Raw genomic sequence first — 16,535 nt, 5'->3', positions numbered from 1 at the left:
GTTTTGCAAAATGAGCTCATCTTTGTATTTGTTATCTTACATACAGTTCGTTTCATCAAAAATGTGGGACTTTGTAAGTTCCTTTACTTTTCAAATTTTAATTTGTGTATTTTAGTTTGTGTAGTTTCTTTTTGTATTGAAAACATTTTATAATAGAATGGAATGACATGGTGTTCAATAGGGGTGGACATAATTCCCGTCCCGTCTTGTCCCGTCCCGTCCTATTCTCAGTCCCGAATTCTTGTTCCATATGAAAATTTATTCCCATATGGGACAAACTTTCAATTCCCATTTGAGAACGGGACGGGAACGGGAATTCCCGAAATTCCATCTGAAACAACTTATTTATCAAATATAATATTTTATATATAATTATATGCATATATCCAGTAATAATAATTATTCACCAGGTTAATATTAAATTTTTCGAATTTTTCAAGATAGTAGTTAAGCTACTTATTTTCATATTTTATCATTTAAATTCTAATTTGTCTAATATGAATGGAAAGTTTTGAATATATTTTGATTATATTATGACTATTTGATTTATATTTAATATATTACATAGATTGATTTTTTTATCTTTTAAATTTATAAATATTAAGTAGCAAAAACGTTTTTTACATTTATTATTCGCTTAGTTTTTTATTTTTAGGAATTCTCGGTTCCGTCCCATCCCATCCCGTCCCGTCTCGTATTTGAAAAAATCAGAAAAATGACATCTTTTCGATTCTTAAATTCCCGTCCCGTTCCCCTTCCCACAAAATCCCGTCCCAAATTTCTGTTTGTCCACCCCTACTTTGACAATTACTGTCACTTATGAATTCCGAAAATAAAAAGAAAATTCAATTAAATTACTTCCGCTTGAAGAAAATTTAATTTTAATGTCTCGTTCTGATTTTGTTCTGCATCTTTTTATTCTTAATTTTACCTTTAATGATATACTGATGGAGAAATTTTAGGAAATGGTAATTTATAAATAAATTAATAGTTAAAGTTAATAAATTGAATTTGCTTAAAATCTGTTTGCCGTTTAGTATTGATTGTTTTAATAACTATGTATTTAATGCGATAATTATGAGATTATATTATATTTAAGAATCTGCCATCAAAATCGATTTATAAACTTATTTTAGGTAATTAAATTCAATTTTGTAATCAGATTATTTTAGGTTAAAGATTTTTCAAAAGTTTTAATATTATACATATTTAAAACGTTTAATAAAGTTAAACTTTTTCTAAGTAAATTCATAAAATTATTATATAAATGTGATCAAATTACATATATATTTTGTTTTTAAAACATTCCTATTGTTGATCCTTGCTTAAGTAATACACCACATTACTCTTTCTCCAATAATACTTTCACGCTTAAAAAATGAGATCAAATCAAAAGAGGATTGCTATAAAGTTCTACTTTCCTGCAAGAAGAAATAAACAAATTAAATTAAGAATTATATGGGTGAAATTAAATAAACAAATCAAATTAAATATTGTTACGATCTATTTTAAGTAATCTATATTTATGTCAATGAATAAAAATTAATTATTTGCTAAACTGATTCGAAATTGATTTTCAAATTATTATTCTATCCAAAATCTTAACTAAAGATTTGATCATTAAACGTTTTTAAAATGTATTTATAGTAAGTGATTAATTTTTCCTAAAATTTCTTAAACAGTTGTATAAAATTCAGTTAGTTGTTTAGGCAAATAATTAATGGATTAAGATCAACGTGATTATTGCTAATTGATCTGTTAAAAAGAAATGTTAGTGTTTTATGTAAAGTTAATATGAAAAGATTTAAAATGATTTTTGTGATTTTGTTTTGTTTTTAGTTTGGATTTTAATCCAACCACTCTTTCTTTGAATTGTTTAAAAGATTGTATAGTAGAATTTAAAGGAACAATAGATGAGATAAGATATGTGATATTAATTAGTTTAGATTGTGAATATATTCGAAATCAATTAGAGAATAAAGTTATTAAGTTACGATTAATGTGGCAATTAGTTTAGGTAATAATAACAAACTGAATTCTGCGAATGGTAAATGCTAAGTATCCGGAGATGATTAATATGGAAATAGTATAAGAATAAGTAGATGAATTAAAGACAACATGACTTCATTTATCAGTTTGAAATTAAGACAACATCCCTAAAATTGCTTATCCATGATCCGAATAGACTAAAACCGGGTCAAACCCGGATCCAAAAGAATAAAGCAAAAAAGTACTGTAAAAATGTATATGTAGATATTAAATTTATTTTGGTAAACTTTGGTTTAACCGTTATCGTACCCGCTGATCAACCAGTCGTAAATCTCCAGCAAACGCACCCGTTTTCAACCGCTAAACCAGTCGGTCAAAACGCTAAATAACGCTTGAAACCGCAACCGCACGCTTCCGCAAACTCCCACAACCGCAACCGCAACCGCTGCGTTTAAACCAGTCAAGCCCTAAGTGTATCTCTACCAATGGCAATGCTCAAGTAGTCCTAATTGGATTTCAAAGTCTTTAAAAGGGAATTCATTTGATCCATAGATTTAGAATGATTATTTAAATGCATGAAAATAACTTAAATGAGTAATCTACTATACATTTTTGCAGCAGTTTTTGGGGTACCCAAATCGGGTCAAATTTGTTTAATTTTGACCCGGAAATCTTCAATCGGATCTTTCCTTAAATTTTGGCAAAATTAAAAAACGAAAATAATTAATAAAATCTAAAATATATATACTTTCTCAACTAATTACTATATTTAAACACTTTATTTATGGTATATTCTCCACGATTTTTATAGATAAAGAAATCAAATATGATGATTTAATGCTAATATAACAAATTTGCACTAATTTCCTAAAACCTCTCTACCTATTTTAAACATAAATATATGATTCTTATTTCACTTTTATTTGATCTTATATTTATATTATTTTAAATTATTATAAAATATATAAATAGTTAATAAATTTTAGTTTTTTTTTTCTGCATATGTTACAATTCAAATTTTTTAAAACAGACATATATTACTCAATCGATGAATAAAAATATGTGTGTAATCTATATTAACATTTTTAAGAACAAATTGAGCATTTAATCATGTCGTTATTTTATTCAGACCCGAAATTGAGTCATTCGGATCTTTCTTTAATTTTTACAATTATCTAAAATGGGACAGTATATCACGGGTGAAATCCTAATTAGTATTTTAAGATACAATTATAAATTGTTTTTACGGGTTGGTCCAAAAACACACACTAATTTAAAAATATACATGGAAACTATTTGAAAGCAACTTTCAAATTAACTCGAATTATATGACATTTAAATAAAAGTGTTATTAAAAAAATAACAAAATGATGTTTAATTTCATTTTAGATTATATGGTTGGACGGGTTTGGGTCAATATTAATATGAGACAATATACCACAGGTGAAATCCTATAAATAACAAATCAAAATACAATTATACAATCTTAAACACTAAACAAAACAAATACAACTTAAAAATTTTTATTTTAGATACAACGCATGTGACCAGCGGTATACAACAAAAAATATTATACACAATAAATTCATCAATTTATAAAAATAAAAAAATCAAATAATTAATCCGCGGTGTACCGCGGGTCATATCCTAGTCTATATATATAATTAGAGCATCTTCTCTCCATCTAGAGTGTCCACATCAACATCCATATCATCATATTTTACATTTTGTGGGTTCCACATATTTTATTTAATAAAACAAAAACATTGAAACTAAAATTAATTTACACACTTTATCTTACAAAAAACATTAAAACTAAAATTAATTCAAACACATGATATTATTATCTTTTGTTAAAGAAAAACAATAATTTACCAAAAAAAAACAATAAAGTACTAAAAAAATGGAAAATATACAACACAAATATGATTTTTTAAAATAGCGATAAATATAAAATTAATAATTTTATCTTAACAAATAATGAGTAAATATTATCGTATATTTTAATGGTACAATAATCATTTTTAAGAGTTACAATTATTTAATAGAATAAATAAAATAAGAGTTAAAAATCCAAATTTAAAGGTTTTTACTTAGAATAAAAAGTAATTCATTTATGAAATACACATTTAAATTTGAGAATATATTTGCTTTTTTGTCAACAAAATATATTTGTTAATGTTAAAGTATTAATTCATGATACCGATTAAAAAATAAGAAATATTGAGTACATATAATTATTTATAACTCTAATATAATAGAGAAATTGTTAAAAATACCCCTTTTTCAATACCCTTTTTCAAAAATGCCCCTTTTGAGAGTCCATTTTTAAGTTTGCCCTCTTTTAATTTTAATGACCATTTTACCCTTATTTGAAACAAAATTAGGTCCACAAAATACAAAATATTTTTTGGCGGGAAAAGTGATCCCACAATTTTCCCGCCAAAACACTTGTAAAAACCTTTAAAATACCTTGTAAAATTTTCCCGTAAAATTTTTTCCCGCCAAAAATTTGTTTTTGCGGGAAAAGTGATTCCGCAATTTTTTTGCCGAAATTTTTTTGGCGGGAAAAATTTACAAGGTATTTTAAAGGTTTTACGGAGTATTTACAAGTGTTTTGTAAGGTTTTACAATGTATTTTAAAAAGTTTTACAAGGTACTTATAAGGTTTTATAAGGTATTTATAACTTGTAAAACCTTATAAAAAACTTGTAAAACCTTATAACTTGTAAAACCTTATAAAATAGCTTGTAAAATCTTATAATATCTTATAAATACTTTATAAATACGTTGTAAAACCTTTTAAAATACATTGTAAAACCTTATAAATACCCTGTAAAAACCCTTCAAAATACCTTGTAAATTTTTCCCGCCAAAAATTTAACACCAAAAAATTTGCAGAATCACTTTTCCCGCAAAAAAAATTTTTTGGCGGGAAAATTTTTTGGCGGGAAAAAATTTTACGGGAAAATTTTACAAGGTATTTTAAAGGTTTTACAAATTTTTACAAGTGTTTTGGTGGGAAAAATTGGGGGATTACTTTTCCCGCCAAAAAATATTTTGTATTTTGGGGACCTAATTTTGTTATATTTCCTTATATATTTATGATATCTTTTATTAAAAGAAGGGTAATTTAGTCATTTTGTACATAAAAGGGGTATTTTTAAAAATGGACATCCAAAGGGGGGCGTTTTTTAAAAGGGGTATTGAGTACATATAATTATTTATAACTCTAATATAATATAAATAGGTCAATTAATAAATTTTTCTATTTTATTAATGTTTTCTAAAGTAAAAAGTGGTGGTTTTTTTAAAAACAAATGAATGCCTAAAATAGAAAAACTAATATTAATCAGTGTTTAGAAAATTAATATTAATATTTGAGAATGCTATTTGGAAATTAGAATAGTTTCAATTGGAAAATAGAAATGAAAGAGTTTTTAGTTAGAAATAAAAAAGAATTTTTTATAAAACAAAAACGTATTTTAAATTAGAATAATTTTTATGAGTTCGTATGTTACACATTTGAGAAAAATCAACATTAATAATACTATATAGAATCATAATATACGCCAAATTATATATGTGAAAAGAGAATTTTATATTTTTCAGTAGGTCAAGATAAAGTGTAATAGTTTACGTTTGAATATGATGTTTGTAAATCGTAGAGTCTATATATAAGATTTGTTATCTATAAAGTAATTGTAAATACACTAAAACATGGTCAAAAAACTTTATGAATAAAATTTCTCCAGATATTCTGATGTTAACTTTAATAAAAATGATCATGCAATTTATAAAAAAGAATGGAGTATTGAAATATATGAATGAAGAAATACATACAATCTATCTTAAGAACTAATTCATAGTCGAATATATTATATGTAAGCCAATATAAGGTTAATAGAAAGTATATTTCGAGTAAATCATAGAAGATAACGAGAGAAATTGTAGTAAAAAGTGTGAGATACGTTTTACTATTTTGGAAAGATAATGCACATGAGAAAAATAAAATTTTTTAAAATTCAAATGATTGTTTTTATGCTCAAAAGTTTGCATTGATAAAAATTTTATGTTAAAATCCCGCGCAACGCGCGGATACATAATCTAGTACTTTTCTAACCAGTGAAAACTGACGTTAGAGAGTATTGCGAACTGATCAAACCAAAACTCATGTTTGTTTAATCTCTTGGATTTAAAGAACGGTTAATCAACATAAGGTACTATCGTCGCAGATTTTTGGTGTTCCACTGGTCTTTGTGGGGTTCGATCTTGTAATTACTGCATCGATAAAATAATTTTGTACTTGCAGATTAGTAAATCGGGTAATTGTCACAATTTCAAAGTACTTTTGAACAAATTGATGACCTTCTTGCTTATATGAAGCCATCGAGGCTTTTAGTTCATAAATACGAGTCTCACTTTCTGACAAAAAAACCGTCCATGCAAACTCTTCAAAATTCAAAGGCTGTGTCCGCACATGAAACGTTACTTTGAAGTTTTGTCTCAATGGTATTGAGAATCCTAACAATAAGCATTAATTTCACCATACCTTAGAGTTGATTTAGAGCTGGTCTTCGGCTTGACAAATGTTTATCGATAAATTGCAATTTATTCATTGTCTTCAAAGTATTTTCCATAACTGTCCTGGATCTATACTGGCAGATACAGATAAAAATAATTATTAAGTTTTTCTAGTTAAAAATCGAGATTCTGAACGTTTCTATGCGAGATGCACTCTCGTCATCCATGACGACATCAAACAAATTTCAAGTGAAAATACCGAATGAAAAATGTAGCAATAATCGAAATCTTTTTGATGCATCGATTCTGATACTATGTCGAAATTGAATGAAAATATGTTATATTGGTTAACAAAGAAAAGTTGGTATTGCAAGTAGTATTAGGTCAAAACAAGATGTTGGAAAACAACAAAAAAAATAAACAGAAAAAGATTAACTATATACAAATGATACCATTTCTAACGCAATCCAATCACAATACTTCAATAGCATGCAAAAAAGAAAGATAGAAAGTAGTTCTGATTTGGCGCATTTAAATTAAACTTGTTATGAAATGGTATGAAACCATTTAATTTATATGATTGGTCTAATACAAGTAACTGCAAGTGTCCGCAACGCCACATTTTGTGGCTTAACCAATCAAACCTAAATAGCCCTAAAAATAAACTTCTCGAGATTCAAAATGCCTAGGCCTATGTATAACTTACATACAAGAACGTTCTCTTTACTAATAATTTCGTACATTAATTATCATTATCCATACAAACATTTATATACCCACAAAACATTCACATTATAAACGATATGTAAGCTCAACTCAAGAAATGAGCCTCATACGTAATATAAACAAATTACAACAACAAAAGAACTATTTAATCATCTCTCCAGAAATATAACACAAACACCATTTCCAGAATTAATCATCTCTAAGGTAAAAAGGGTAAAGAGTTATAAAAACGACAAGAAAAAGCAAAAAATGGAGTAAAAACCCGGACCCCGACAACACAGCTTTAATCATGACCCTCCATTTGTCTTCAAGATCCCATGCATGCACGAGAAGTGGCACACTCAGGTACGCTGCCATTTTTTCCTTTTGCCCTCTTTCTTATTTGGTACATAATAATATTTATATTGTTTCTTTTTGTCTCTGTTTTTTCATTTAACAGTTTGAGAAGTTGGTGAAGCGACCACCACATTCGCAGACGGAGAGTTATTGTTAATGTTCCTCTGCGACTTGTTTTGTCTCTTCGTGGCGGCTGCTGATGAAGGCGGAGCCTCCGGCTTTTGTCCCGTCGGTTGTCTTACTTTAACACCACGTATCAACTGTCAAAATATTATGTTATGATGATATTAATACCAACAAAAAAGTAATGATGAGAATTAAATATTATGAAAACTATAGACAAATATTGTGATGTTTCTCTTACATATTTGCCACATTTGACGTCGGAGTATATGACTATGAAATCACCTTCTTGGAGCCCATTAGTTTTCACAAAATCACCTGTAAACGTTGACAACAATTATTACAAGAGAACAAACAAACCAATGAAAGGAGAATTATTAATGGGTACATTTTCAAAAACGTACCGGTGTTCTCGAGGAGATACATCCTGCTTTTGTTGTTAGGCCAAAACCTGAAAAGCCATTTAAAGACGAAAATTAATTAACCGAAGAAAGATTTTGGTCGAGTTCAAAATCTTGACAAAATACACGACATTAAATAAATAAAAAAGATCAATGTTAACAAGTTATCATCGTAATTAATTACCTGTAGCGCATGTTCCAAACACGAGAGGTTCCGATGTCTTCCATGGCCAGAGAGATGCCATCTCTTGCCTCTAGCTCCGGCAAGTGTGTCTCAGCTTCTTTCTAAAACATTAAAAATTTCAGTAAAATAAAAACTAACCAAAAAGAGTAAAAAAAAAAAACTTGACAATATTTTTACATAAACATTGAAACTTTGTTAAGAAAAAGGAAAGCAAAGGCTACAAGAAATTAGAGGAAAATTTTACTTTTGGTAAGACGATCCTTCCGAGGTTACCCACGTCGCTTTGCTTCAAGACTTTCTGCAAGAGAAACCGCAAGTTCTTTTCTGGTTTCCATCCCTAAAATTAAACCAAAAAAATCAAAATCATTTCATTTCCTGCAAATGTATAATCTTCCAATTCACATTTTATCAAAAAAAAAAAAATGTATAATCTTCATCAAACCATAACGAGTGGTGCAATTACACAAACTCTTGTGTGATGCTAAAAACTTAAGAATGAGAAATATGAATGTGCATGTCTACCTGCCGACGATCTGGTACCGCCTGCTGACGTGGCATAGCAGCAAGAGAGCCAGCTCGGTCCATGGTTGGTAACTGAGTCTCCATCGCCGGTGGTAATTGAGGCGGCGGCGCAGCCGGGACATTAGGCCAATACATCCAGGTCCCTCCGGTGGCGGTTGTGGCCACAGGGTTAAGTTGTGGAGCCACGGCGGCACAGGTCTCTCCGATTTGGGTCTGGTTCTGCTGATTATTGTTGTTGTTGTTGTTATGTCTGTGGTGGTGAGACAAGAACCTCCGCTGTCTAGCCATCCGTTTTTTTCTTGCCTCTTTAGTTGCTGAGGAACACAAACGTAGCAATCTCTGATCTCTCACCTGTCCTGCAGGAACATAAGGATATTGATACGGATTCATGTTGTATCCTGTGAAACCTGTTGGCTCTCCAAATTGATTATACTGCGTGTTTGGTGGCATAGCGAATTGTTGATGTGGCATAGGACCAGACTGCGGTGGTGGTGGTGGTGGTGGCCATGATGGTGGAGATTCAAGTAAAGGAAGGAACTCTCCCGGTGGTGGATAGTTTGGAGCAGGCATGTATCCAAAACCCGGGTCGGAGACAAAAGCTTGTTGTGGTGGTGGTGGAGGAACCCATGTAGAAGGTGAGAAACAGGTTTGGTCAGACGGTGGGATTAGGTTGTTGTTATTAGGGTTAGGGTTTTGAAATGGATCTTGTTGGAATGATTGTTGATAAGAGAAGTTGTTGTTGTTGTTGGTGGTGGTGCGTCTTCTTTGTAAGTGATTAGTTTGGACCCATTCAAGAATCAGCTTCAAAAGCTGCTTCATCGCTTCTTTACCACCGCCAAGCCTTCTCGCCGCTGACTCTATCGTTGCTTTCTTTATCTTCACTTTCCTCAAATCCTCAGCCGACACAGTCTCCTTGTTGTTCTTTAGCCACTCTAAGAACACAGTAGCTAGATCATCGTCTTGTTCCAAGGAAGAATTCATCATTTGCATGTCTCCACCACTATTTTTCTCCAACATCGGAACAACAACCTGGTCTTGTTGTCTCTCGAGTGTTTGGTCCATCAAGTTAGGGTTTTGCGTGTCGTCGTCTTGGCTGAAGATAGCTGAGGTATCAAAGAACTCGTTGCTATCAAGTAGATCCATATACCCGAAAGTCTCCATCATATCAATGCAATCACCACCGCCTTCACCGCAACCGAAGCCTTGACTATTGTCTAATGGAATCTCCATGGAACCTGTGGATTGCAATGCGCCAGAAGAGTCGTCACAGTTACCTGATGCGTATTGGTTTTGGTTTGGAGTCGGATCTTCTCCATCTGATCTCAATATGGCCCAAGAAGCAGCTGAGGAAGTGGAGGAAGAAGCTGCCGAAGAGGAAGATGCTGAGGAGACGATTGCGTTGACAGGAGCTGGAGATGTTGAAGAAGATGATGATGACGACATGCATGGGAAATCAGGAAGCGTTGGGAGATCTCCATAGAATATTGAAGGGTCATGATGAACAATCAAATCATCATCTTCATGACTATGAACATGAACATGATTATGATCTCCTCCATGGTCATCTAGCCAGATCTCTCTACCAACTTCATCCATTCCATCCATCAAAGCAGTATCATCAGCGTCTCCGGCTAGTATTCCACAATCCTCAGCCAGATCTTCGCCGTTTGCCGCCACATGCAAGCTTTTCATCGGTGTGATGGATCCGTGAATAGTCCTTTAGTGGAAATGAAACGATAAACTAGATTGGAGAGAGAGAGAAAAGTTAGGGTTTTTAGTGTTTGTACGGACAGATAGGTTTTGTATGTGAGTAAGGAGGCAAGGAAAAAGAAAATTAACCCAACTTGACTATCATCGAATCCTCAAAAACAACATAAACTATCTGGCTATACATATACATGTAAATCTTATAAACTACTATATAATCTTTTGAGATTCAAAAAGAGCTCTTGACAAGGTTAAAATTATACAAAAGAGAAGAAAGAGGATCCAAAACATATGAAAAGATCTAACCAAAGCTAGCTATTTCCTCCAACTTCAGATGACAAAGACCAATTATAATATGGTCTAAATTTTGTGTCTAGATCTGAAGTGTGTACGAGATGTGTTTTGTTCACAAAGATTGGTCTTTCTGGTTCTAATGGAACAGAGAAAGAAGTTTAGGTTTTAGAGAGGAAGAACTAATGAACAGCTAATATGTAATCTAAAACCGTTTGGGTTTACTCCAATGAAGGATAAATACAAGAAGACTCTCTCCTTCTTTTATTTTATCAAAATTATGGAGAGATAGTATATATTTATAAAACTATATATATAATAAACATGAGAAAATAGCTTTAAAATAAGAGAGCCCCATGTGTTCCAGTTTGTTCCATGATATATATGGAAGTTTTTTTTACTAGTTTAATTAAAATTTATAGTATAAAAAATGTTGGATTGAAACTGAACTCTTTTTTCTGGTGATAAGTGTAATTTGGGTTTTAAGTTATTCTGTTTCTCTTTTGCAGCACTCAATTAACTCAGCGGAAAGAAAAGGAGAGAGACAAGAGTTTTTAAGAAAAAGAGATGTAACAGTTTTTCAGCATTTGATTTTTCAAAGAAGACAAAAAACAAACGTTTAAATTTGTGGCAATATTGACAAAAATGTTGAGCTCATAAATACAAAACATTTATAGTTTTATTTAGATAGTAATTGTAAGAAATAGTGGAAGCCCCCTTGTCCCATTGGTTGAACAAGGGTTAATTAATGATTCTACACCCAGAGGTCTGGGGTTCGTATCCCAGATACTGCGATTTATTAATAAATTTGCAGATTATTGGAGGCAAGTGTGTAGGAGATTTCCAGCAATGTACAATTATAGCCGTTCGCCAGGATTGTACGCAGAGAGAAGTGTCCATCAAGAGCATAAAGAAGGAGGTGAAGGAGGTGAGTATGAAGAAGAAGGTGAAGAATGTGTCGTCTGTCATGGATCTAATAAGGGTCGGAAGGAATTGTCCGTTGTAGAATCGTCTATGTAACAGTTCTCATAATTTGCAATAAATAATAAATCCAGACGTTAAAAAAGAAAATTGTAAGAAATAAAAACAGAGTTCTTAGAGAAAAAGACATTGGTTTTGAAATTAAAAGGTGCCAAAAAAACATATTTAAGTCGATAAAAAACTCTAAAACAAAGAGAAAATAGAAGTCCCCTCGTGCCGCTAGTTTCTAAAGGTTGGTACAGGAGTTTGTGCCCACGAGCCATACGTTCGAATTTGAGTGGTGAGACCAAGCGGTGGTTCTTAAACACTTCTTTTATAAAATATTATAAATTTTCCAATTATCAACTTTCTACTTCCTATGGTCACTTTTACAAAAGTAAGTTTCCTCGGTCGGTTTTAAATTATCTGGCCAAAAAGATTCGAAAACCTTGCACTTTCCTATTGAAGTGGAAGAGGCGGACACGGATTTTATTACCCTGGAATAATTACTTTTAACATATTATAGAAAAATGTTTTGTAAGTTTTTTTGTTTAGAATAATTACATGTAAAAAGTTTAGTTACAAACAGGGTTCGACGTTGCCTTCAAAATGAGATTGAGCAGGTCATGTGAGACCTGTTGTAGAAAGAAATAGGTACTTGTATTTATTACATGCGTTTTTACATGTAAACACATCAACATTTATGTATTTTTTTTTCTTGGGAAAATCTCTATTTCCCGATTATAAGAACATTCTCATACCAAAAAAAATACTTTAACATAGTAGTTTGTAACTATTTTTTTAAAAAATTGTACTAATTAAAAACATACACATATACATAATATATACACATAGCTCAATGGTTTCTCAAGATTTCTTCAATGGTTTCTCAAGATTTCTCGTTCACACAAACCACTGATAAAAATGCTCTAAGATTAATGTTGGAAAGTCAACAGAAAAATGTTATGGTTAAATGGGGGTTCTGTTTTGACATTATATTATTTTCCAATAACAACAATGAGAAGTCCCAGCGCCAACGGCAAGATTTATCTTTGAATCTTCTCTAAAAAACAATGAGAAGTACCATTGGTTTAGAGAAAAAGTGTTAACAATGAGAAGTGTCATTGGCTTAAAACGGAAGAAGTGTTAAAAAACTTGAGTAATATAAATTAAGAACTCTTTTAGCTTTAGTGATTTTGAAAAAAAATCAAAAACATAAATAGATACAAAGTTGTGATAAAACTTTTTGGGCTATGTAGGAGAGAGAGAATAACCAAAAAAAAAACTTAACCAAACTAGAAAAAAACGTAGTTAGAAATAATCAAATATTAAATGGTTGAAGAAAATGATTAAAAGCTAAGGTATTCTGAAGTAAGGCTTGTATATAGTATAAATCAAAAAGGAGCTTTGTGAATGGAAGAAACTTTGTTTTACACCATTATATCGATCATTTAAAGATATTGTTAATATTTTATATCGTTGAATGTAAATTATACTGTTTATTTCTCGTCTAACTCGTAAATAGAAGACTGTCAAAGAAGAATCAAGACATAAAAAGTCTCTGTTAGTTAAGGCCTTTAGTTGTTTTTTCATTTTTGCAATCTAAAATGTTAGGGAACCAAAATAATTTAGTCAAACCATCGTTGAAGAACATGTGATCTTTGTTTCATTATGCGTGTTGCAAGAGACACAATTTGGATCAAAATTTACGTCCCAATTGATCATTTGAACCTCTTCTTCTATGATATAGCAACTAAAAGTGAACAAGTCAGAAAATAAAATTCAATTATGAGACTCTTTGATTTTACCAAATAGTATTAACCTAAGTCACAAGAGGGTCGATAATCTAACGTTGTGCCTCTTTTTTTTTTCTAAAACAAAAATAAGTTATAAGAAATACAATTAATTATCTGTGGAGAGGTATGGTTTTGATCCATAAGAGATGAAAGTTTAGAAAAAAATATAATTCAATTTGAAGCTTGCTTTTTGCTAGGGAAAAGATCCATATGTTTGAGTGGTAAACTAAGAAGATTTTGTGCACAATAAAATTTTAAAGAGAAGACGATTAAGAAAAAATAAAAACTAGAATTAAAGCCAAGAAGAGTTTGATTGTTGGGAATATATACAAAATATCCTTTGACTTGAAAAGAATTAAGAAACTAACTATAGGCTTACATGAACATGTCAGAGAGACAGAGCAAATAACATTTTTAACCTTTATTCATTCTTTCTCTCTTTCGCTTATCTTCTTCTCCCTACCATTGTTAAACCTCAAACTTAATCTTCCTCATCATCAACATCATCCTCAACTCCACCACCGCCACCACAATCCTTGTTTCCTATGACATTGCAACAAATCTTTCTAGAAATATTCACTAATTTTTTAGGTTGTTTATAATTCTCAATTTTCTTCCATCTCTGTTGATCTCACGCGCCACATGTCTCCATCCACCGTCGCATATCTCATTCGCTTCCATATCCTCTTACTTCTCTCTCATTTTAATATTTTCCGTAGCCCATCATCATATATTCTACAATTACCACACGAATACTTTGAAACATACATCAGTTTTTTAGATCCAAATCTGTATTGAAAGTACAAGTAGTATTTTTCAAAATCATGCTATTAAAAGAAATAGCTATATATTTATCAATATTTCATGATATTAAAAAAAATCACATGTATTTTTACTTAATTACAAGTAATTTTCATGTTATTCAACAGAATACATATATTTTTCTTTTAGATACGTGTTATTTTTACTTAAATCGTGCTATTTTTAGAATTGACATATTCTTTTTAATTTATTTTTTCTTAATCTCCACCACCAGAGGTCTTATCTTTTCCATCATCACCTCCTCTGTAACCACCACCATCGTAAATCTATATTGAAAAATGCAAGTAGTATTTTTAAAAATCATGCTATTAAAACAAATATCTATATACTTATCAACATTTCATGATATTCAACAGAGTCACATGTATTTTTACTTCAGTACATGTAATTTTCATGTTATTAAACATAATACATATGTGGAAGCCCCCTTGGCCCATTGGTTGATCAAGGGTTGATTAATGCTTCTACACCAAGAGGTCTAGGGTTCGTGTCCCAGATATTGCGATTTATTAACAAATTTGCAGATTAATAGGGGAAAGTGTGCAAGAGATCTTCAGCGATGTACAATTATAGCCGTTCGCCAGGATTCTACGTAGAGAAGGAAGTGTCGCCAGATCGTGGATCATTGAAGGGTATTCATCAAGATCACGAAGAAGGAAGTGTAGTCTGTCGTGAATCTAGTAAGGGTCGGAAGGTATTGTCAGTTGTAGAATCGTCTATGTAATAGTTCTCATAATTTGCAATTAATAATAAATCTAGACGACAAAAAAAAAAAAAAAACATAATACATATATTTTTCTTTTAGATACGTGTTATGTTTACTTAAACTGTACTATTTTTAAAATTTTCATGCTTTTTTTTTCTTGATCTACCACCAGAGATCTTATCTTCTTCATCATCACCTCCTATGTAACCACCACCATCGTATCAACCTCAACCACCACCGCCTTTACCAGATTTGTAACCTTCAATTTTTTATTCGCATTTACTACGGCCACCTCCGTAACCACTATCGTTACCTTCATCCGTATCACTTCCATCATCAAATCTATTTTTTCTCTCCGAATCTTTCGCCACCACCGCTTCCTCCGAAATCACCATCACCACCTCCATAACCACATTTATTATGGTGACCAAGATCACCGTACCGCTTCTATGACCGGATCTATTTTGTTCTCACCGAATCTCTACCATCACTTACAAACAAATATATCGATCATCTCGTAATAACTATATTTTCAAAAGGTTAACTGGTCTTTTTCCTACCACAAAAGAGTTATTTTTACCCAACATATCTGACACACGGTTAGTTTCTTAATTCTTTTCAAGTCAAAGGCTATTTTCTAATAATATCCTTGATTGTTTCACTAGAAAGATGTGACTCATCAAATTCCGAGTGTAATACAAAAAACGGATTTGTGTCAATCTTTTAGCTTTGGCAAATGTAAAAAGGGTAAATTGCATGACAGGGCATAAGACCATGTTTTAATTTCATGTTTTCGCAAAGTGAGAATTGGTTTTCAAGTTTTGACAATTTAGCCAAAATCTGACCATTTTACCCCTGCCAGCGGAACGATGTACTGTTCACTGTACGGTTCAGTTATGCGGTTCAGTTACGTACACTGTTTCGGTTAGGCAATATATTTTCCTTTTTAATTGATTTTTGCGGCTGTACAGTGAAAAATGGGGATTAATAACATTAAAAACAATGAGACATCAGGATTTAATGCCCAAAAAGTTTAGACATGACTCATGTCACAATTAATGCAAAAGTCATCATTACTTTTTCTAATATTAGTTTATATGTGTGAATAGTTGTAAGAGATAAATATGATCCATCAAACAAACAAATTAGTCTGAACGAATGTGATGCTGGAGAAGTTTTGATCTTCTTGATTTACAAAGTTTGGAGCCAAGACAACCATTGATCGTGTAAGTAATGAAATTGGTTAAGAAGTTTTTTGTTATAACACACTAGGGTCTTGATTGTGTTCGAAATCAACATTGTTTTTATATAAAAACCCAGAATATTTTTATTTCCAATTTTTTAGTTGAAAATGCTAAATGAGGATAGATTTATGTATATAAGTGTGTAGTTAGGAATTCTTTTTGTTTTTTGTAGATATAATCATGCTTTCATTTGCATTTAATGGG

At 31.2% G+C, this 16,535-nt stretch overlaps 1 protein-coding gene across 2 annotated transcripts; it reads right to left on the bottom strand.

The window, feature by feature from the left end:
- Window positions 1-7,235: 7,235 nt before the first annotated feature.
- Window positions 7,236-11,063, bottom strand: LOC9319609 (B3 domain-containing transcription factor ABI3). Of its 2 annotated transcripts, XM_002883496.2 has the most exons (6): window positions 8,806-11,063; window positions 8,528-8,620; window positions 8,284-8,384; window positions 8,103-8,149; window positions 7,940-8,016; window positions 7,236-7,835 (listed from the first exon to the last, which is right to left on the bottom strand). In XM_002883496.2, the coding sequence occupies exons 1-6, from the start codon at window positions 10,495-10,497 to the stop codon at window positions 7,668-7,670; spliced, it is 2,178 nt and encodes a 725-aa protein (XP_002883542.1). In that variant the 5' UTR covers window positions 10,498-11,063; the 3' UTR covers window positions 7,236-7,667. The 2 variants fall into 2 exon arrangements, 1 of the variants encoding a protein (XP_002883542.1); XR_002333581.1 differs by lacking the exons at window positions 7,236-7,835; window positions 7,940-8,016 and having other exon boundaries at window positions 8,123-8,149; window positions 8,284-8,380; window positions 8,806-11,062.
- Between the last annotated feature and the right edge of the window lie 5,472 nt (window positions 11,064-16,535).

The sequence above is a fragment of the Arabidopsis lyrata genome, assembly GCF_000004255.2.
Source record: "Arabidopsis lyrata subsp. lyrata unplaced genomic scaffold ARALYscaffold_3, whole genome shotgun sequence".
In the NCBI taxonomy this organism is placed as follows: domain Eukaryota; kingdom Viridiplantae; phylum Streptophyta; class Magnoliopsida; order Brassicales; family Brassicaceae; genus Arabidopsis; species Arabidopsis lyrata.
The sequence above is the reverse complement of the archived record's forward strand: the minus strand, read 5'-3'. Positions and strand labels throughout refer to the sequence as shown.